The sequence below is a fragment of the Ursus arctos genome, unplaced genomic scaffold (genome assembly GCF_023065955.2).
Source record: "Ursus arctos isolate Adak ecotype North America unplaced genomic scaffold, UrsArc2.0 scaffold_18, whole genome shotgun sequence".
Taxonomy (NCBI): domain Eukaryota; kingdom Metazoa; phylum Chordata; class Mammalia; order Carnivora; family Ursidae; genus Ursus; species Ursus arctos.
In genome coordinates, this window is record NW_026622852.1 from 59,555,451 (window position 1) to 59,576,150 (window position 20,700).

A 20,700-nucleotide genomic window follows, 5' to 3' on the forward strand; every position below is an offset into this window, starting at 1 on the left:
TTGCCTCCTAATAAAAAAATAAGCCATTCCTTTATTCCTTCAAAATCCCAATTTGTGCCTGAGGCCCAGCCAAGCCCCTGTGGTGTCAGTCCCTGCTGGCAGAGCCTCCCCCAACCTCCAGCTGCTTTGGCTGCTTTCTCCAGGTCGGTGCGGGCCTCTCCGGGCAGGTGGGCTCACCAGGGTCCAGCATGGCTCCTGCCTCCTAGAACGCAAAGATGCCCTGACGGTGGGGACGCCCAGACCCCCAGCCAGACCCCACAGACGGTGCTGTAGGGCAGGAACCAAAGGTGGCACCATGCCCCCTTTGAGGGCACAGCAGAACCAGGTTGGCTGCCCACCTGCAGCCCATGCGGGGGCCATGTTGAGGGTGGGCTAGACCCTGGGTGGGCTTCCAGTGGGACACCCCCCCCGCCCCGCTGTGCTCAGAGAACCTGGACGTCCTTCTGCCCATGGAATCTCCACCCCATGAACTCAACTAATCCATGCTGAGACTCTACTTGGTGCGTGCTGCCTGCGCACTCAAGCCCCAGCAGCAAAAAGCATGTTACTACCCGTAGGGTGCACGCCCATGGCACGGGTGACAAACGCACGCCCAGACCGTGTCCGGCGCAGAGGGGGGAAGGCCGTCAAGACAGACGGGCGCTGCGACAAAACAGTCAGGGACCGCATCTCTGAGGAGCTGGCCACCGAGCAGGGATGTGATTAGGAAAAGGGAAACGAGCCTTCCAGAGGGGAAGGAAGCCAGGCAGAGAGCACAGCCGTGCAAAGGCCCTAAGGCACATGTGTGCTAGCAAGAAGTACCAGAGCCTGGGGTGTGGAACCCAGTGGGTGAGACTACAGCTGGGGGAGGGGGATTAGATGCCCCCCCGGGGGCCTCCACAACCCTGGGCCTGCCCCCAGGGGCCTATATACACCCACACCCCACCTAACACTGTCACACTTGACGGAGCTCCTAACGGCTTGCCTGCCCTGCATCTGGACAGCTGGTGGCTCCCACATGCCCAGAGCAGAGCCACTGGGAAGACCCACGCTTACCCTACTGCTCACACCAGCCGCCGCCTCTTCCGGGTGTGACAGGCATGCCGGGTTCTCAGCACATCCAGGCTGTCAGAACCGTCTAGGCAGGAGGAGGCAGAGCCCTGCCCAGGGTCTGGGGCTCCCTGAAACAAAACCCAGGCAGAGTGGGACAAGAGGAACTCCCCCGCAGAACAGGCAGGAGAAGTGGGGACAGTGAGGAGTCGTGCCAGGGAGGAAGTTGTGTCCCGACACCACGGCGGCAGGGACAGGCAGCTCCCCAAACCTGTCCCTGCAGAGACACTGTGGCTTACAGACGAACTGAGGGCCTAGCAGTGGAGACCCGGCCACACGAGGGTCTGGCATCCCTGCCACCCGCCCCCCAATCCCACTTGGGGACTCTGATTCCCTTGGTGATGCTGGAGAGCCAGCCTCCTGTGTCCTGGTTCTCCCAGCCAGGCTGGCAGGGAAGTGGCCGAGGAACACAGGTGGGTGACAGTGGAGAGACTACACACAGGACAGGGGACAGGAAGCTCTTCCCTGCCCCAGCCCCGAGCCACAAACACTGCCTCTGCTGTCCTTCCAGCGCAAAGACGAGTCCCAGCTGGGGAATGGCCACCACCTGCAGGAGACCCTACAGTCTCCCTGACATGGCACACAATGTGGTGGCCCGGCTCTCCTGCTGGCCTCAGGAGCAGGGTCAGAGGACAACTTGCTGGGAGCTCCATGAGGGCACACAGCCAGAGGACATGGGGACACCTTCCTGTGTGTTTATATCTGGCTTCTTGCCAGGGAATCAGGAAAGTGGTATTGCCTCCATGGCTCAGAAAGCTCTTCTGGGGTCCATGATACCAGCTGACAGCTGGAAGAATCGGTGTTCCCAGACGCGCAGGGACAAATTCAGGGCCACCTCCGCGGAGCTGATGCCCCAATGCAGGAGTGTGTGTGGGGTGCACGGGGCCTGAGATCACCCATTCCCGCTCAGGCAAGGCTGCGTGGCCGTGGCGGTGGCCACAAGAGGGACCAAGGGGCTTCGTGACTGTAGAGGTTCCTTCCTCTGTTTTCCACACCGGCCTCAAGGGAGAGCCACATCCACACAGACTGAGCAGGCCTGGAGCCAGCTTCCTCCTCCTCCGCAACCAGCGGGCCAGCCCCACTGGCTGGAACTCCCATCCACAGCTGGGTGGGGACGCTGCAGACGGTGCGGGGGCTCTGTGCCCACGGCCACCTACCTGAACGGGGATGGTGGCCGCCGGCCGCGCCTGAAGACCGCTTGTGGAGCAGTCACCCACAAGCTCCACCTCCCCCAGGTCATCCTCGCTCTCGGGGTCAGCCCTTGTGGTCACTGACAGAGTAGTGGGGACGCCATGGGGAGACAGGGTGGCCAGGAGCGCGGGCAGGGTGAAGGCTGCCAGGAACCGTGCCTTCAGCAGCAGGTAGGCCGGGCTGTCCTGGAGCTGCCTCTGCACCTGTCCCAGCAAGGCCTGCAGGGCTCCGGCGGCCCCGCAGGGCACAAGGGAGGTGGCTCTCTGCTCCAAGGCCTTCTTGTGGAGCAGGAGTCCGGACAGGGCCCGCAGGCTGCACAGGGCGGGGGGCTGGTAGGGTAGCCTGCTCCCTAGTGGGGGCACGCACACCCCCTGCTGTCCCCTCAGCCACTCCCGCACGGCCGCCTCACTCTCCTGAGACAGGAGGTCCAGGTCCAGGGCACACCTCTCAGGCCCAGGCCGGGGTGGGGGTGGCCTCTCCAGACTCAGAGGCCCTGTGAGTCCCCCTGATCCTGGGGACCCTGGTGTCCCTCCTGGGCCACTCCCAGGGTCAGTGTCAGCTTGCAGAGGTGGCTGGCTGGACCAGGGGGGTTTTGCTTCAGGGTGGTCAGCCAGAAGGGTGGCCTGGGAGGGTATCCTGGGCACAGAGATTTCGCTGGCCACTTGGGCCCCTCCAGGGAAGGGAGGTCCCCCAGGGGCAAGGGCTACGTCACTGCCCACTTCCACAGAAATTTGGGATGGGCAGAGCATCGGAAGGGTCGAGAAATCTGTCCTGGAAGGAGGATCTGAGTCTGTGTCCATGTTGGCCGGGGGCTGCCAAGGGTGGCTTAGCCCAGGGGGCTTGGGGCCCTGGCCTACCTGCATCCCAGGCAGGGAGGGCGGTAGGGTCACCGACAGTCCCTTGGGGTCAGAGGTCCCTGCTGGCCCAGGAAGGCCCACCACAGCTGGCACAGGGAGCAGCCCCTGGGCTGTGAGCACCCAGGTGACAGGCAGAGGGGTGCTGGCTACCACGTGTGCCCCACCCTTGTGCATTCCCAGAGCTGGTGTCAGGCTGAGGGGCTGGACAGGCAGCTGAACGGGGCTGGGGGCTGCAGGGAGAAAGAGTGGTGCCTCAGGCAGGCCCTGCTTCCGGGACGCAGCAGGGGCCTGAGACTGCCCCAGGCCACCCTGATGGCCGCTCACAAGGACCTGGCTGGGAACCAGAGCTGTGGAGGCAGCAGGAGCCTCCGTGGAGGTCAGGGCGCGGGCCAAGACTGGCAGGGTAGAGGGCCTCTCATCCTTGGCTGAAGTACTCAGCCCCGTCGCTGCAGGGATCCCAGGCCCAGAGAGCGCCGTGGCTGTGGCAGCTGGGCCCGAGGCTGAGGGGGTGGGGGAGGCCTGCGGTAGATGGGGCTGGAGGATCAGTGGTGAGGAGAGCAGCAGCTGTGGCGGGAGAGCCACGGTGCCTGGGGCGGCCTTCCTGGCCCGGGCCTCCCGAAGCCTCTTCTCCCGGAGCAGCTCGGAGACGGTCTTGGGCTTGGGCCGGGGGCCACACGGAGCTGGCGGGGGCGCCTGTGGACGGGACTCGGAATGACAGGGCTGTAACCCCCTGCTCCCTCTGTGGCCGCTGCTCTGATTTGCAGCTTCTCGCACTGGCAGGTTCTGGAAGCTGCGGCCTGCAGGAAAGACAAAACACACGTGCGGATGAGCTCCATGCATGCGGACCGGAGAGAGACCTCCCCCATGTCCCGTCAGAGGGCCCTCCTGGAGGGTAGGTGGGTGCCGGGAGTAGGGAGCAGGAGCCTTGGCATCTGATCTGCACATCCCATACCTCCCCGAGCTCTTGCTGTGGCCAGGACAGCAGGGCCCTCCGGATACCAGCCGGTCCGCACCGCACACCAGCACCCCACCTTCAATACCTTCAAAACAACCACCGCCCTCCCCGCATGGTCTCCCAGGTCCCCAGACCCTCGCACGATGCTGCTGGTGTGGGGAGGCTGGTGGCGGCCAGCAGCAGAGGCCCTCCTGGATGCCCGGGGTTGGCTTACACACAGGGCAGGTAGGAGCCCGAGGAGCTACGACTGCCTGCTCCCACCAGCCACGCTACTGTCCCTGCCATGGGATTCGGGCAAGGCCAGTCACCAGGGCCACAGCTATGCTGCTCAGAGCCCAAAATTCAACGCCGCTCTCCCACTTGGTTAGACGGTCAAGACACAGGGAGAGACAAACTGTACCTGTGCTGTTCTGCGTCCTCGAAGACATCTGAAAAACAAGAGCAAGCACTTCAGGGAAGTCTGAAGGCCCAGACCCACTTCTCTACCTGCAGCAAGGCCTTCCTTCTGCCCTCACCTGCAGTGGGAGCAGGGCCCCAAGCACCAGGGCCTGCTTGCCTCCCTCCCTCCCCACATCCTCTTACGGGGTGAGCTCATCACAGTGGGGTCAGGGCTGTGTGGGGTTTGAGGGAGAGGCAGGAACCTGGCTCTCCAGACAGGACTCGGGGGCTCTGGGGCCTGGATGGGGCACCACGGGCCACCCTGGTCATTCTGTCATTCTTTTCAGTTGTGACTGGACGCAGGAACACGACCTCTCACTGACGGACCCCACACCTGGCATCCCACCTCAGCAGGGCCAATACCCAGGGCAATAGATACCCAAGGGCTTGGAGGCCCCCATGCAGGGATAGCACAGTACCAGCTCTGGCTCTGCCCCCCTGGATGTGTCATGAAGCCCTCAGGGCTCAAGCAGACAAGCAGACACCTCCTAGAAGGGTTGCCGTGAGGGGACCAAGAGCCAGCAGGGTTGCACTCAGGGGCTGGCCCAGCCTCTAGGGAACCCGGGAATGCCTCCTGTCTCTTACTCCTCAGCTGGATAGCTGCTGCCCACCCCAGCACTGGCCCTGCCGCGTCAGGAAAGGGAGGGTGGGGTGGTGGAAGCCAGGTGAGCCCCCACCCAGTGCTCACCCCCTACTCCTCACCTGGAGGAGCCCAGGCGGCGGGTCCCGAGTGCCAGTCTGGAGCAGGGCAGGGGTCTGAGCCTTCCTCTCTCGAACGACCTCCATGCAGCCAGCAGTATCGATCTGGAACAGCTGAGAGATGTGTCCAGGACCGAGATGACAAGGGTGTGTGTGAGGAACTTGAGCCAGCTCTGACCGCTGCTCCCGGGGCAGGTCCGGAGCCCCGCACAGCTCCTCAAGGCTACGACCCCTTCGCTCAGCCCCCAACTGGCCTCAGGGCCTGGGGACATCGGCCCAGAGCTCCCACTGGGCCGGGGTCTCCTTCCCCCGTCCCTCCTCAGGATAGGATTCACCTGATGGTGGCAGGGACAGGGCTGCCCCTTCCACGGTGCCTGGCCTGCTAAGCATCAAAGACCACTGAAAGACCCTTTCCTGTGGTCTGGAACTTCAGGAAGTTAGCATTCAAGAACTGCATCCATCTCCACCCAAGGAAAACCAAGCATAAAACAGAAAAGCTCTGCCTTACGGGGCTTCTCACCTGGATAAAGAGGGTGAACACAGGCGTGCTGGCCAGCCGGGCGTCCTTGAGCTGCTTCCTGATGGCATCGGCTGAGGGGACACGGGTACATACACGCGGTTACCAAGGCCCCTCTCCTTGAAGCCCCAAAGAACCCCTCACCCATCTGTCACCACGCTCAGCCAGAAGGGTGCGCAGGAGCCCAGAGGCCAGGCTGGCCCTGACTGGCCTTCGGAGACCTCCTCCCGTGAACTCAACCAGCTCTCCAGAAACCCGCACGTGGGCACCGCCCACCGGAGCCCCGAGAAGACCCTTGCTCAGGCCCAAATGGCTGGGCATTCCCAGACCGTCCCCCATGTGCTAAGCAGGTCAGAGGCAAAACCCAACCAGCCCTCCAAGGGGATGTTTTCTAGAAAGATGAGGTGGGCACACGGGCCCCTCGGGTCACCCTGTATCTGCCCTGTGTGTCTCCCCCACCCTGGGCCCCACAGGAGGCTCTCAAAGGAGCCCTGGGGCAGTACCTCGGGTGTGCACTGCAGCAGGCCTCCGGGGGGTGCAGGGCAGGACGATGTCACCCACCCACGGGCTCATGGCCATCAGAAGCTGGCGCTCAAGGAGCCTTCTCTGCAGGGCGTGTCCCCGCCAGCGCTGCCGCTTCCTGATCGTCCTATGCCACAGCTGCCGTACACGGGGCCCGGCCACACCACTGTCATTGGGGCTGGCCCCCAGAGATGAGCCAAGCAGGCACGGCTGCCTCAGTTTCTCCTTCTGTGTAAGGAAGAAAGACACCTGGGCTTCCCAGCCAGGCTTGGCTCAGGTCTGCCCATGGCCCACCCCCACCACCCTCCACTCCTTCCCTATACTGGGGAGGGGGCCCAGGCTGACCGGGCAGTGGCGGTGGGGGCTGTGGTGGGGAGCGACCGGGGGCCGGCTCCTACCAGCATCTGGCGCCGGCGAGCTGTGTTGGTCCTGAGCACCTGCAGCACGGTCTCCAGCGGCACCTTCAGCAGACGACTCCCACTCTAACGAAAAGATGGTGTGAGGCTGACACGTGGGGAGCCCTGGCACAGGGCCTGCAGGGGCAGCACGCACACCCCTGTGCCCAGATCCCAACGCAGGGTGGTGGGAAGCGCTCTGAAGCGTGGTGGCCTCGGCCGGGTCCCTAAGGCCTGGCACCCACATGCCGGCCTGGCTCGGCCGCAGCCAGCACTAGCAGAGTGCGCTGGTTCCCCCAGCTGGACCCCCAGCCGATGGCACCACAGGGGCCTGACAGTTACAGAAGTGGCAGAGAAGCCACAGCACAGGAGCTGGCGCGTGTGCTCTGCCCGGCTGCCTGGACAGCCCGCTGTCCCCTCAGGTGCCACAGAGTGGAGTCTTGGCCTCCTCTAGGACACGCCAGCCTGTTCACCCAAGTCCGCACGCAGCCAGACCAGGCAGGCAGCCAGGAACCTGACACCTTGGACGCCGACTGGGACAGGCACACACGAGGCAAGGCGGACCCATGCAGGTGGACAGTGGGACCCTGCACAGGACAGGTGTCTGGACTTCTGCAAGCCAGGAGGACACCCTCCTGCTTGCTATCCCCTGCCCCGCCCCCACTTTGGGACAGACGGGTCAGAAATGGCTCCAAGTCCAAGTGCCCACCCAACAGTCCCCTCAGCAGCTCTCCTGCACGGCTTTAGAGCAAACCAGAGGCGAAACAGAGGCTGCTGCTCTGGACGTGATTGTCCTGAGAGCCCAGAAACGAACACTCTATCAAGCCAGGACGGGTATCTGCTCTGCTGAACCCAGGAACGCTGCCGACGCGAGCTCAGGCCGGCCTGCTGTGTCTCAGCACCAGCTCTGGTGACCCCCGGGCAGCAATGTGGGGTGCACCGGGGTCTGTGGCCTACCTTATCTGCTGGCTCCTCGGAGCTTGAGAGGCGAGTGTCTGCCGAGTCTGGGTGCCCAACGCCTCTTGCGCTGGTGCTGTGGATCCTGGAGGAAGTGTCCGCCTGGCCCACCTCCTCCGTGGGAGCTGAGGCCGTGGGGTGAGCGGCTCTGCCGCCATCCTGAGCCTCGCTGGAGCCCCTGGGAGGGCTGGGGGAGGCAGCACGGCGTCCTGGCCAGCCCTGGGCTCCCCCTCCACACGGCTCACCGGTGCTCTGCCTGGCCGGCACCCACAGGTCCATGTCCGGCACGGCATGCGGTGCTGACGGCAGCGTCTGGCCACCCGCCCGGGCCTCCGGGGCTTCCTCTGGCTCTGAGTCCTCACTGTCGCTGCTGCTGCTGCTGCTGCCTCCTCCCTCGCCACCACTGTCCCCGCTGCTGCTGTCCCCGCTGCTAGAGCTCCACCGCACGCTGCGAAGGGGCCGCCGCCGCCTCCTCCCCCGACTCTGCTTCTTCTGTGGGGAAGTGCTACTTGGAGGCCTTGGCTGCCCGGGGGCCAGAGACAACAGGCAGGCAGGCCAGCCCTTTGGGGAGACTTGGACATGGCATGCTGGGAGCACGACGCACCCCCCGCCCCCGACTGCTCTGAGGTGACAGCAGCTGTCGGAGAGGCTGGGGCTCTCTGCCCATGGCTTCCGGGAAGAAGAGATGCCAGGGCCAGAAACCAGATGTCCCTCCCTCTCCCCCTGCCCGGCGCCGACACTGGTCCCACGGACGACAGGGCCTTCGGACTGACTTGGTAAAGCCTCACCCTGACCATGATCTTCCACTTGCTCAGACACTGGGAGCCCGTCCGATGGGGTAGTTCAGAAGCTATTTTTGCCCAGTGACCTACAAAAGCAAAACAACATGGAAGCTGCTTCCCACTGTCCTTGACGACACGTTTACCGGCTTGAACGAGAGGCTCCTCTCGCAGACGCGCCGTCTCCTGTAGAAGACCTGCGTCCGCCAGCACGTGCGCGCCGCTGCACGCCGCTCCCCATGTCGGAGCAGATCGGTGATGAGTGGGGCTCCATTCTCAACGGAGAATTGGCACTTCAGCAAAATGCTAGACAACACACAACCGAGACGGAAAAAAACGGCTGTAAAAACAGCCCCTGCATATCTGCCACAGCCGGCTTCTATATCAAACACTGCAAATTATCTGTTCTCTCTTCCCGACAGTGCAGGCGGGAGGACACTGGTGCCTTGTTTTTAGGGCCGTGTGACTCCACGCCAGTCAGGACGCTGCAGACGCTTACACTCGGCTGCAGACGCTTACACTCGGCCACAGCGCGTCCAGCATCTGTTCCTGAGCAGATGCTGCAGGGGACAGACAAGCAGAAGCAGTGACCGAGCCCTCGGCTCATTCCAGCTAGGGGGCAGAAGTGAAAAACAACAGAAATGTTCGCCAACAGATGGGCCACTGAGGAAGTCTGTGCTCTTGCTCAGGGAAACAGCACGTGACCGTGGACAAGAGTGGGAAGACACAGAACACATAAAGACAGAAGACACAACGGACAACAGAACGCTACGTCATAAAGTGGAAAACAGCGGACTCTGTGAACTCACACTGAGTGACTCGACTTTAAAAAGCTGCCCTAGAAACAGGCCCAGAGAGCGGGCCGGGCAGGTGCGCGTGGCCGGCAGCAGCTGTCTCCAGGAGAGGAGTGGAGTGACAGTGCTCCTGAACTTTCCATCCCGACCGCGCGTCAGTGCGCAAGGGGGAAAAGCCACTGCCCGCTGAGCCGGGGAGAAGCTGAGGACAGGGAGGCGGCTGGGGTCGCTGTGAGCCGTGCCTCCTGGAGGCCCAGGACTCACCCACACCGTACTTCTCAATCAGCTCAAGCAGCTTCCCCTCTTCGCTTGCGTTCCATCGTCCCTTTTTCAGGCTGAAGTGCAGCCGTCTGAGGTACCTGAAAGCGGCAGGGACACGGGGGCGTTTCAGGTGCCAGAACGCCTGCCCGCAGCCGTCCCTGCACCCGTGGCCGTCCGCACGCCCACGGCCGTCCCCGTGCCTGCGGTCGTCCCCGCGCTGGCAAGGGCTCCCGAGACCCGGAACCAAAAGCTCAGAAGACAAACGGAAAATACAGGCTAACTGATTTCATCAAAATTAAAACCTTTTCAATGTGTCTTGCAGGACGCCATTGAGAAAGACGGGCAGACGCGGCCTCGGATAAGGGGCTCGTAGCCGAACACATACCAACTCACACAAACCCGTGACACAGACAACCGGTTTTCTAACTGGGTGCGCGACACACGTTTCTCCGGAGACGACGTGCAAAGGGCCGGCCAACACACAAAGACGCGCAACCCCAGGAGCCGTCAGGGAGCAGCGGACGGAAGCCACTGAGATGTCACCTCACGCCCCACGCCAGCAGGAGCCAGGATTCACGGTGCTGCTGAGGGCGCGGAGCTCCCGGAGACCCCCCCCTCCCCGGGGGCACAGGGCGGGGCCGCCACTGCGGGAAACCAGGGCATCTCCACTGCCCAGAAAACCCCACTCACAGGCGCACATCCCAGAGCACCCACTGTGCCCGCCCACTGACGCTCGCGCACTCACGCTCACACTGCCAAGGCGCACCCACTGGGGGGAGTGTGTCAGGACTTCATCTGCTTATCTTTTTAGTCCTCTCTACACCCAATGTGGAGCTCGAACCCATGGCCCCGAGATCAAGAGCTGCACGCACCAGGGGCACCTGGGTGGCTCAGTTGGTTAAGTGTCTACCTTTGGCTCAGGGTCGTGATCCCGGGGTCCTGGGATCGAGCCCCACATCAGGCTCCCTGCTCAGTGGGAGCCTGCTTCTCCCTCTCCCTCTGCCTGCCACTCCCCCGGCTTGTGCTCTGTCAAATAAATAAATAAAATCTATATTTAAAAAAAAAAGAGTTGCACGCTCCACCGACCACGCCAACCAGACACCCTGGGATTTCGTCATTAAGGCTGAACGGTACTCTACTGTCCATCCAGCTTAAGAACGACTTGTGAGGTTAATCTGTTCCTCCACTGACAGACACTCTGTTTCCACCGTGTGGCCACCGGGACCAGCACGGCTATGACCACATGCGAGCAGGGGCCCGTGTGAGGCCCGGCTTCCAGTTCCTGCGGCGTGCGGCGAAAGTCCAGGACGAGGACATGCCACACGGTCTTCCGCGGCCCCGCACCACGCCCACTCCACACCCTCGTCAACACCTGCCCTTCTGCGCGGTCTTAAAACTACCGGCCCTTGCGCCTGAAGTGGCATCTCACTGCTGCTCTGACCTCTGCCCCTGCGACCGCTAACGACACCGAGCACAGTCTCGTGCACTCTCTGGAGAAACGTCTATTCGAGCCCTGGCCCCTTTCCTCAATTGTCTGTTGTTGTTGGGAAACGGCGTTTCTCTGGGGGGTGGTCACAATGTTCTGAAGCTGCCTGGGGTGCTGGCTGCACAGCTCACCGACGACAGTAACCCCCAGAACCGCACGCTTCAACACAAACATGTTGTACGGCACACAGATTATGTCGTTATGAACCGTTAAAAAAAAAAAGGCTGAGAAAAGGAGGTTGCCAAAGCGGCCTTCCAAAGACCCTGCCGCCAGGGGTCTGGAAGAGGAATTCAAGCACCAGGGTCAGGCAAACGACCCCTGGGCCACCTCAGCTTAAGCCCGTACAAAAGACTCCTTTGAAAAAAACCAACAAGCATCCTGCTTCCCGACCGGTCACCCCTGGTATGCAGGGCTCCCAGGGCCACCCCAGCCTCCACCAGCACACCACCCGGGGCTGCAGGTGGCTCGCCCACCCTCCGGCCTACCCGGAAGTGACCCCCGCAAGGCCTCCCTCACCCAGCGAGGTCCAACTCACCGATCTCGGCACTGGGCATCGCTCCTACCTGGCACCTCTTCCCGGATTTTAAACCAATCCTGCTCCCCGTATTTGGCAACTGCTCGAAGCAACTTCTGCAGGAAAGGATAACAAACAGGTAAGGCCTCTCCAGGCAACTGTAAGCTCCCCAGCTCACATCAGTCCATTTCAGAAGGGATGGTGGGCGCCTTGGCTCCCATGCCGGAAGACAGCCTCCTCGGCCTCCACGGCCGTCCGCTCACCGCATCTTCCTCTGGGGCCCAGTACCCCTTCTTTAGGCCGGGGTCCAAGCTCTTGGTCCACCGATAAATGAGCTGCATGGAGTCTCTGCCTTCCATGTAGTAGACAACTGTGGACAGAGGGGCCTGATGGGCACCGCGCTCCCGGGGTCACTCAGCTGGGGCTGCCCTGGTCACGAGGTCACTGGGCCGTGGAGTGCGGGGGCTAGGTGACCCAGGATGTCCCCCTCCAGCCCCTCAAGCCTGGCAGACTGAGCTGCCTGCGCCCGTGAGGGGCCTCAGGTCCGGGGGCCCGCGAGCCACAGCAGGGGCACAGGCGGCAGGGCCCACGCGGACACTCACTTCTCCGATAGGGGATGTGGCTGCCGACGCGCATCTCCTGCACGAGCTGGGTGAGCAGGCGGTCCTCCTCCCGTGTCCACTCCTTGCGCTTCAGAGCCTTGTTGTGCTGCTGGTACTTCTGCAGACACTGGAAGGCGCTGCGGTTGGTCTTCCCGAGCCCCAAAACCAAAGCAAAGTGGGTGTCGCTGGGTGTGCACCCCCCGCAGAGTGACGGCCAGGGTGCTGTGAACCCATGACCTAGTTACTCCCACCAGACCCTGCAGGGACAGTGCAGAGCCTGACGGGAAGAGGACCACGAAGCACCAGCTTGCACATTCACAGACACACAGCGTGTCCAGAAAAATCCGTAACGCTGCATTTACGTAACCCCAAAGCGACGCTGGACTCAATGGGAAACACCAGCCCAGCGGCCTATGGGAGGAACCTCCCTGCAGAGCACGCGGCTCTGACGACGTGGGGGCTGCACTGCTGCCCTAAGTCTGGGGCTCCAACTGGTCTCTCTGAGGCCTCCGTCGAGGGCAGCTGACAGGTGCCTGGGTGTTGGGGGGGTCAGTCCTTGGTGTGGCACCCCCAGCTCTGGGGACGCCGTCCCAGGCAGAGCTCCAGAGTGACTGTATCCGGGCTTCCATCCGAGCTCCGGCTCCACACATAAACCACCAGTCTCCACAGCAGACGTGGCTGCCCGAGCCTGTCCCCTCACTCATCCCCGACGGAAAAGTATTTCCCCCCAAGCTAATTAACGTGATCTGAACTCTCCTTTATCCTAAAGAAAATCCTTGAGTTACAGAAAACGTGTGGTTGGACGCATGCAGTCTGCACGCCTATGAGGTTTGGGTTTGGTGATGTCTTTTAAGACACGACACCAAAAGCATGTTCCGTGAAAGAATGGGTCAGCGGGACTTTGCTAAGACTGAGACCTGCTCAGTGGAAGACAACGCCAGCAGAACGAGAAGATAAGCCACAGACAGGAGAACACACTCCTGAGACACGTCTGTTAAAAGCCTGTTATTCCAAATACACAAGACGTTCTTTAAAACTCAGCAAGAAAACAATCTGATTAAAGATAAACCAAAAACCTCCACAGATACTTGGCCAAAAACAACACGCAGATGAGAACTAAAGCACCACGTGTATGCCGTCGCGGAGAAGCAGAAGCGCGTGCGACACCACCACACGCCTGTGAGAACAGCCCGAGTCTGGAGCCTGACACCACCACACGCTGGTGAGGACGTGGGCAGTGGGACCCCCATTCATGGCCGGGGGTGCACAGCATGGGGCAGCCACTCTGTAGGACAAAACCAAACATCCTCGCAGCGTATGACCCAAAGGAGCTGAAAAACACATCCGCACAAACACCGGGGCACAGATGTTAACAGCACCTCCAACAGCTGCCAAACCCTGGAAGCCACCGAGACGCCCTCAGCAGGCGGAGGGACAAAGTGAGGTCCATCCAGACAACGGGTGTTATTAGTGTTAAAAGGAAACGAGCGGGCAGGCGGGAAAAGGCCGGGAAGAACCTCCATTCCTGAGAGGAGGAAGCCGTCGGGACGGGCCGGACACGGCAGGACCCCGGCTCCGGGACGTCCTAGAAGAGGCACAGCGGTGGAGGCCGCCCTGCGGACACGTGTCCCCGCGCACGGTCCAAGCCCACACAGGCCACCCCAGCAGCAGGACAGTCCGGACGTCCACGGGCGGCTCTGGGCGCCGGTGGCGTCAGCACAGATCCGTCCTTGGTTGAACAGAGCATCGTTCGGGTAAGAGATGATGACGGGGGGGGGGGGGGGCGCGATGGACATAAGGGGAGTCTCCACATCTTCCTCTCAGTTTTACTGAGAAGCAAAACTGCTCTAAACCAAAATCCTAAATAAAACCCAAGAAACTGAGAAAAGGAAGACTAACAACGACTTTAAAAGCCCGGCTCTACAGACCGAGCTCGGCAGGACAGCAGACCATGTGCCACCCCGGGGTCTCCGCTGGTCTCTGCGTGGCTTCAATTAAGTTTAGTTCAGTCTGTGGTGATCGTGTCCGTCTGTGGGAGTGATGAACCCAAACACGGGGACTTTACTCATCACTCTCTCAGGCCATGAACCAGTGACATTCACACCAGAGCACGACACAGAGGACTCCTGAGACACCTAATCACGTAAAGACGAAAAGCACCTCCCTACACAAACTAAGGTCCGCAGAGGCAGCGAGAGTCCTAGTTCACGTGAGCTGTTCTGAGAGGCGAGCCTTCAGCACCTTCAGGGCGCAGAGGCTGCGGGAAGCCCTTGGTCCTCACCTCAGAAACAAGAGCCCAGAGGAAACCGGGAAGAGCGTTCCCCTCAAAACCCATCAGAACCGACACCTGAGCTTGATGGAAACAAGGAAGGATCCAGAAGGAAGCCAAAAACAGGCCTTAGGAGGGAGGAGGAAGGCGGGTGAGCACTCAGAGACAGACAAGGGCTGAGAAGCCAGAAGCCTCCAAAGACAGCCCAGAGAGGGGAGGAGAGGCTGTTCTTCCCGTGGGCCACACCCTCAAGAGTGGCGGGAGGAAGAAATCTGCTGGCTCCCAGGGTTGGGCTGGGACACGTAGCCCATGGTGACTGCAAGCCCGCCCAGCCTTCCAGCCGTGCACCCAAGGCCTCTCCGGTCCTCACCCCCAGCTCCTTGGCGATCTTCTGCCACTGTAGGTGGCCATGCTTGGCTGCGATGGCCTTCAGCTGGTCCACCTCCTGTCCACTCCACTCCTGCTTGTTGATGCTTGGGTGCTCGCAGTTCTGCCAGAACTTCCGGATCTCCTCTGCACTGCGGCCACCCTCAAACTGCACCAGCAGAGAAACCCAACCTGCTGGAGCCGTCGCTCTCCAACGGCTGGTGGCTTGGCATCCGGGGAGAAGTGGGGTCCCCGTCCAGGTTGCCAGGATTCACACAGCCAGAAGTGGGGGTTTGGCTCTAAGCACGAAGCCTGAACCTTCACACTCATCCGTCTCAGAAAAGGCAGCTCACCCCAGCGGGGAAGGCCCAGGAAGCCCCTCCACACCGCCTGACACGTGCCTGTCCAGAGGCTTCGCGGCAGGTCTGGCGGCCACCGGGGATGCAGCCTCACTGCCTGAATCTGACCTTGCTGATCCCAGCCCGCGCCCTTGGCTGCCAGGACGGCCATGAGCCACCATCAGACCAGTGTTGCCCCAACTTACGTTAACGTTGGAAATCTTCTCCCAGTCGTGGCTGTCTAGCCTGCTCCCCAGCAAGGCCTCCTCTGGGAGCTGCCTGGAGGAAGGGACAGGCTGCCAGGGTCATGCCGGGCCTTCCGCGCCTCTCCCCAGGCCACGCTGTCCCTGTAAGACCCAGCTCACCGGATGTCCTGGACCTCCCTCTCCGCCTCCCTGCTCTGCTTCTCCAGCATCTGCCTCTCTGCCTCGCTTGTCACCTTACTCCGTTTCTGGTCCAAGTACTCAAGCCTACAGGGCAGGCAGACACCAGGATTACCCACGTCATGGCCGCGCTCCAGAGGAGTAGGGTGGGCATCCTGGGGCCAGCCCCGCTTCCCCGAGGACCCAGGCATGTGCGTCACTCAGCAGGATGAAGCTGCGCGTCAGGGAGCACACACCGGAGCCTGGCTCCGACCCTGAGCCTGTCTCCTGCAGGCAGGACACTGCCCCGGCTCCCTGCCCCCAGGAAGCAGCGACACTCCCTCTCCCGTCACTGCGTCCGCGTCACAGACAGTAACGACCACCGGCTCGCCGTCCCAGCTGCCAGCCTTGGGCCCAGCATGCAGGGGGTGCTCTGCAGGCAGCCTGGCAACAAAGCCAGGGCCTACTTAAGCCTGCGGCTGCCCCTTCCAGACGCCAGGGAGGAGGAAACCATCCCCGCCTGACCCCCACATCAAGTCGTGAGGCCATGGGCAGCTGGACCCTTGACCCAGCCACAGGTGCTGTGCTTTGGTCACATGGTGTCACCCCAGCACAGCGTAAAAAGCAGGTCTCACGAACGGTCCGCGTTCAGACCAGAGAAACTGCCTGAGCCGCGTGACTGAATGTGGCCACGCGGCCTGCCCAGCTCCCGTATGACTGACCTCGAGCCCAGCTGCCTGTCTGGGGGAAAGTTCCAGGGATCAGCGCCTCTCCCGCTGCGAGCGGGGGACACGGTGACATCACGTGCCTGTCACAAAGCGTGCAGCCTGGACTCCCCCGCTCACCAGGCAGGCTGGCATCCATGACTGTGCTCAGACTTACTTCAGTAACTTGGGCTGGAGCAGGCGCTGGAGGCGGTCGCTCACCACTGACCTTCGGAGCAAAGCCTTTTCCCAGTTCTTCCCTGACAAAAAGCAATGACGTTAGTAGCGCCTTCCCCCACTTTCACGTGAGGAAGTGGTGGGCACACGACCAGGCCAGGACCGCAGAGCTGGCAGAGGGGCCAGGCTGCAGACACAGGGCCCTCTGTCCAGCGCACAGGACGCCCTGGCCCAAGCTCACAGCTGGGCCCCTGGGGCTGGGCATCCAGGGATGAAAAGGGAGACCAGACAGGGAGCTGTGGGGATGGTGGTCCCCACATGGCATGGGACAGGCAGTGGCTTTGAGGGGCCAGTCCCAGTGGTCAGGGCCCGAAGGAGCCCACAGAGCCACAGCAGGGCGTCTGGGGAGAGGCAGGGCTGCGGTGCTGAGGCCCAGGCCCAGGCCCAGGCACTTACACTTAGTTACCAGGAGCTCCTCGAAAGCCTTGATACCCTGGGTGGCCTTCTCCCGAGTCTCTTCATTGGCAGGAGGTCCCTGCCAGACAAAACAGTGTCATGCCATGGACAGAACCCAGGTATGCTCACCTCACGGGCCGAGCATGTCACTCTGGCGCTCCACGAGGACTCTGGAGCCCTTTCCCTCGGCCTCCTCGAGCAGCTTGGCCATGTGGGAGACCTGGCACCAGACACTTGGGCCCAAAGCTACTGCCTGATGAGTGCTGGGGGCCACAACCCACCTGGCATGGGGCAGGCTCATGGGGCTCCAAAGGACCTCGCTACCAGGCCGCCATGATTCTGCCAAGCTACCCTACCCATGTGCCACCTCTTATGGAAATGCCCCTGGGGCTTATCTGTGGAGGTGAGGTCAGCTTGCCATGTTCCAGGGCCAGAGACCCTGACTTTCACCACTGGCAACCGGAAAGAGTTTGAAGGAGACTGGAGACTATAACCCTGAACAATCCAAGGGAATTCACAACACCCACAGCAGGTGTGGAGATGACAGCCCCTTCCCACACTGCCTGATCCCCCGCCCTCCCTGATGAGAGCAGGGCCCCCACTACTCACCACTCCGGTCACCCTGTCCTTGAAGTAGGGCTTCATGAAGTGCCCTATGTACAGATTCGGGGGCAGGCTCTTGCCATCCTTCACTTTGGGGCCTTTGGACCCTGCCAGGTCACACATGATCTCCTCCTGTGGCAGATACAAGGGGCCCATCTGGGGTCAGGCAGCAGCGACTCTTTGTGAAGAAGGGGAGCTGGGCAGTCAGGGAGCAAACAGAGCTCAAAGCCCTGATTCAGGGGTGTCTGGCCATGGGGGTTCTTAGGGCCAGGCCCTGTCCCACCTGCTGCTCCCGGTTCTGGGCCAGCAGGAGGCTGACCTCCGCCAGCCTCTCCTGGATAACCTCCTGGTAGACCATGTTCAACTGCAGGCAGGTCTCTGGGTCTTCAGGGAGGGTCTTCTCCTTGGGGTCGTCCTCGCCATTGCTGGTCTCACCCCACCTCTCCTCCTCCTGGTTACAGATAGGACACTGCAGGTGACGAAGGAGGCACACAGACGCTGCCTCCCCTGGTAGCACAATGAGCCTCTGAGCTCTTGTCCGGTCCCTGGACCAGCAGGAGACACCCTGACGTGGGACTGTGTCCAACATGTGCATGTTCCACAACTTAAGACAGAGAAAAGAAACATCTGGAAATATGTCTTAGGTGGGAAAGTGTGAGGAGCTAAATACTGTCCACTTCCCACAATAAATGCTTCTATGGAACTCGAGGCTCAGAACGGGCTCATGTGCCCTTGTCACCGACAGGGAATGGCAAGCCCCAACACGTGTGAGGATGGCTACTGCAGCACCAGCAAAACCAAAACCCGAGAACAATCCACAGAACCGTCAGGTGAGGAGCCACAGTAAATCTAAGCCCGGGGGGCTACCCAGCTGTTAAAAGCCGCAATCAATTCTGTACCTACTGTGTTCGGGAAAGAACAAAAGGCAAATTGTAAAAATTCTCCAAATTAATGTGAAACCCTAAATTCTAAATGTGAAAATCTTGTTAGAAGTAGCAATAAAAACCGGCCTGACCGAGAGACTATGTGCCAGGCACCCTCCGGGCAACCACACACACGGACTGCCTTGTGCTGTGACTATTCCACTGCACGTTGGAAACTGAGGCACAGACAGACCGGGCAGCATGCTCGAAACCTTCCACGTGTGACGTCATGCCCAGACACATACCCATTACAGGGAGCTCAGGAAAGTCAGAAAACACAAATGCCAAGCATCGAACAATGGTTATCCTAGGAACAATTCTAATTTTGGTGACAAACATTTTGTGACGTGTCACCTCTGTAACAAGCACAGGGAAAAACCGAGATGAGCTCAGAGCGCTCCCCCCTTGGTCTTGGGCCCACTGGCAGGGTGGTGTCTGTCTCGGTGGGCACCGCAGCCAGCTCAGGCCAGTAGTTACCGAGCCTGGGGAACCAGCAGCCTCTGAGTCCTCCTCCGGCAGCGAATCTGTGGGAACACAAGCACACTGTGTGGGTGACCGGCAACAGGATCCCACATCTGCCAAAGAGATGACCAGCAGGTGCAGCACAGGGTCGTTTCCTGAAGGCCACGGGCGGGGGAGGGGCTGAAAGGCATCAGGACAAAACTGGACCTTCCCTTCCCGTCAGCCAGTGGCTCAGCGCTACTCACTAACCAGGCAGGACAGGCCCTGAACCGAGGGCAGAATCAGCCAGAGAGGGAAGATGCACCAGGACCATGAGGGGAGGCCTTGCAGGAGCCAGCCCCATCCTGGAGGTGCTAGAGTTAGTCAGGGGAGGGGGCAGGGCCGAGACCCCGATTACAGGTGAAAAGCAGGCCCTGGAATAGTCCAAAACTCTGAGAAACAGCCTCACAGCTGCACCTGGGGCCAGGGAGAGGCCTGAGGGCCCAGATTCTCATAGATTCTGACCACTTGGGCAGACCTCCAATCAGAGTTGTGGTGAGGGGCCTCAGGGCCCAGGGGAGCACCGAGGACAGCACATGGGGGTGACTCTAAGCTGTCCAGCATAGTGGCAGCTGACAAGCTGAGCTCTGGAAGCTTCCGATTCCTGAGGAGGACAGCCCGCTACCTTCCCGGGACGGCACACTCACGCACAGCCAGCGGGTTCCCGGCCAACTAAGGAGAAGCGCTAACAGGCCGCTTCGGGGAGTAAAGGCAGAGGTCAGTGCAGCTGAGCACTGCAGAGGGCAGATGGATGGGTTCCAGCCCCGGCCTGTGCAAGCTTACCTCCATCAGAATCCAACGTGAGACCAGACTCTGAGACCCCCACTCCAATGCCTGAGGAACTGGGATCCAAAATTCTCTCGAGCTCTGCAATCTCCTTTGCTATCTTCTCTCTTTCAGCATCTACATCCATGACTTCTGCCTGCCACTGGGACAGATCAGAGGATTTCAGAGACCCGTTCTTCACACATGCATGCCCGAGTGGGGAGGACAGAAGCCTGACCACAGAGGGCGGTCCTGCTCGGGAGAGCCCACGACCCTGACCTGACACCTCCCACACCCCTGCAACAACGCTGTTTGCTCTCCGGGGTGCTGAAGCCATGTGGACGTGGCCTGCCGGCTCCGAGGCTGTGGCCAGCAAGGGGGCAGAATGACAGGCACCGACATGGCCCCAGAGCCTGGCCTGTCTTCCCACCGCCCAGCCGGTCACCCAGCGCACACACGGCAGGGTGTCGTCGCTAAGTCACCAGAGGACAAGGACGAGGCCGAAGGCCCGGGGAAGCCTGCACCCAGGAGCACAGCGGCAGGCATGGCCTGCTCCCGGGGGATGCAGCTGGCAGGGCTGTGGCGCCGGGAAGGACGCCCCCTGAGGGCATGGTCCCCGCATCCACAAGGGCGGCCGGCGGGAGTCTGGGAGGGCGAAGCCGGTAGAGAGGGAAGAGAAGGGGGTTCATGAGGCTTCGCGGAGGAACAGCACAGGAGCTCGGCACGGACCCGGGAGCCGGACGCCCAGCCAGAGAAGGACCCCCGCCGCAGACCCACAGCGCAGCCGCCGCGCGGGCTTCAGCCGGTCCCGCGGCGCTAGGCGCATACACCGAGCGCGAGTGAGCCGAAGCGGACGAGAGCCCGGCTGCCACCACCGCCGCGGTCCGTCCCCCCGCTCCGCTCCTCCCGCCCCGGGCCCCTCCCCGGCCACTGCCCCGACGCCCTTACCCTCACCCGCCGCCAGCGCCGCCGCCCCCTTCACTTCCGGCGGCCGTGAGTCCGGAAGTCCCGCCCCGCGGCCGCAGCGCGGGGCACGCCGGGACGGGGCCGGCCGGTGGGTGGGTGCTGCCCCCGCGCGGCCACCCTCGGGACTGCCGAGCGCCGGCCGGGGCGGGCGTGGTCGACCGGGCTGGACCTCCGCCCGCCGCCCCGCGGCGTGACCTCCCCATCGTCGAATCTC

The 20,700-nt window shown here is 61.9% G+C and overlaps 1 protein-coding gene across 7 annotated transcripts; it reads right to left on the reverse strand.

The window, feature by feature from the left end:
• Nucleotides 1–3: 3 nt before the first annotated feature.
• SNAPC4 (small nuclear RNA activating complex polypeptide 4) lies at nucleotides 4–20,521 on the reverse strand. 7 transcript variants are annotated; one of them, XM_048223329.2, is made up of 24 exons: nucleotides 20,469–20,521; nucleotides 19,539–19,683; nucleotides 18,732–18,778; nucleotides 17,615–17,782; nucleotides 17,338–17,463; nucleotides 16,729–16,807; nucleotides 16,274–16,355; nucleotides 15,395–15,499; nucleotides 15,236–15,308; nucleotides 14,696–14,860; nucleotides 12,057–12,204; nucleotides 11,718–11,824; nucleotides 11,476–11,570; nucleotides 9,458–9,552; nucleotides 8,409–8,488; nucleotides 7,621–8,112; nucleotides 6,667–6,750; nucleotides 6,250–6,496; nucleotides 5,750–5,820; nucleotides 5,233–5,343; nucleotides 4,493–4,520; nucleotides 2,247–3,934; nucleotides 1,036–1,160; nucleotides 4–202 (listed from the first exon to the last, which is right to left on the reverse strand). In XM_048223329.2, exons 2-23 carry the CDS (start codon nucleotides 19,666–19,668, stop codon nucleotides 1,044–1,046), a joined length of 4,338 nt encoding a protein of 1,445 aa, XP_048079286.1. In that variant the 5' UTR covers nucleotides 19,669–19,683; nucleotides 20,469–20,521; the 3' UTR covers nucleotides 4–202; nucleotides 1,036–1,043. The 7 variants fall into 7 exon arrangements, 3 of the variants coding, with proteins under 3 accessions (XP_048079286.1, XP_044236587.2, XP_026345893.2); XR_007190961.2 differs by having other exon boundaries at nucleotides 1,036–3,934; nucleotides 20,469–20,516; XR_007190962.2 differs by lacking the exon at nucleotides 20,469–20,521 and adding an exon at nucleotides 20,298–20,407 and having other exon boundaries at nucleotides 1,036–3,934.
• Nucleotides 20,522–20,700: the final 179 nt, after the last annotated feature.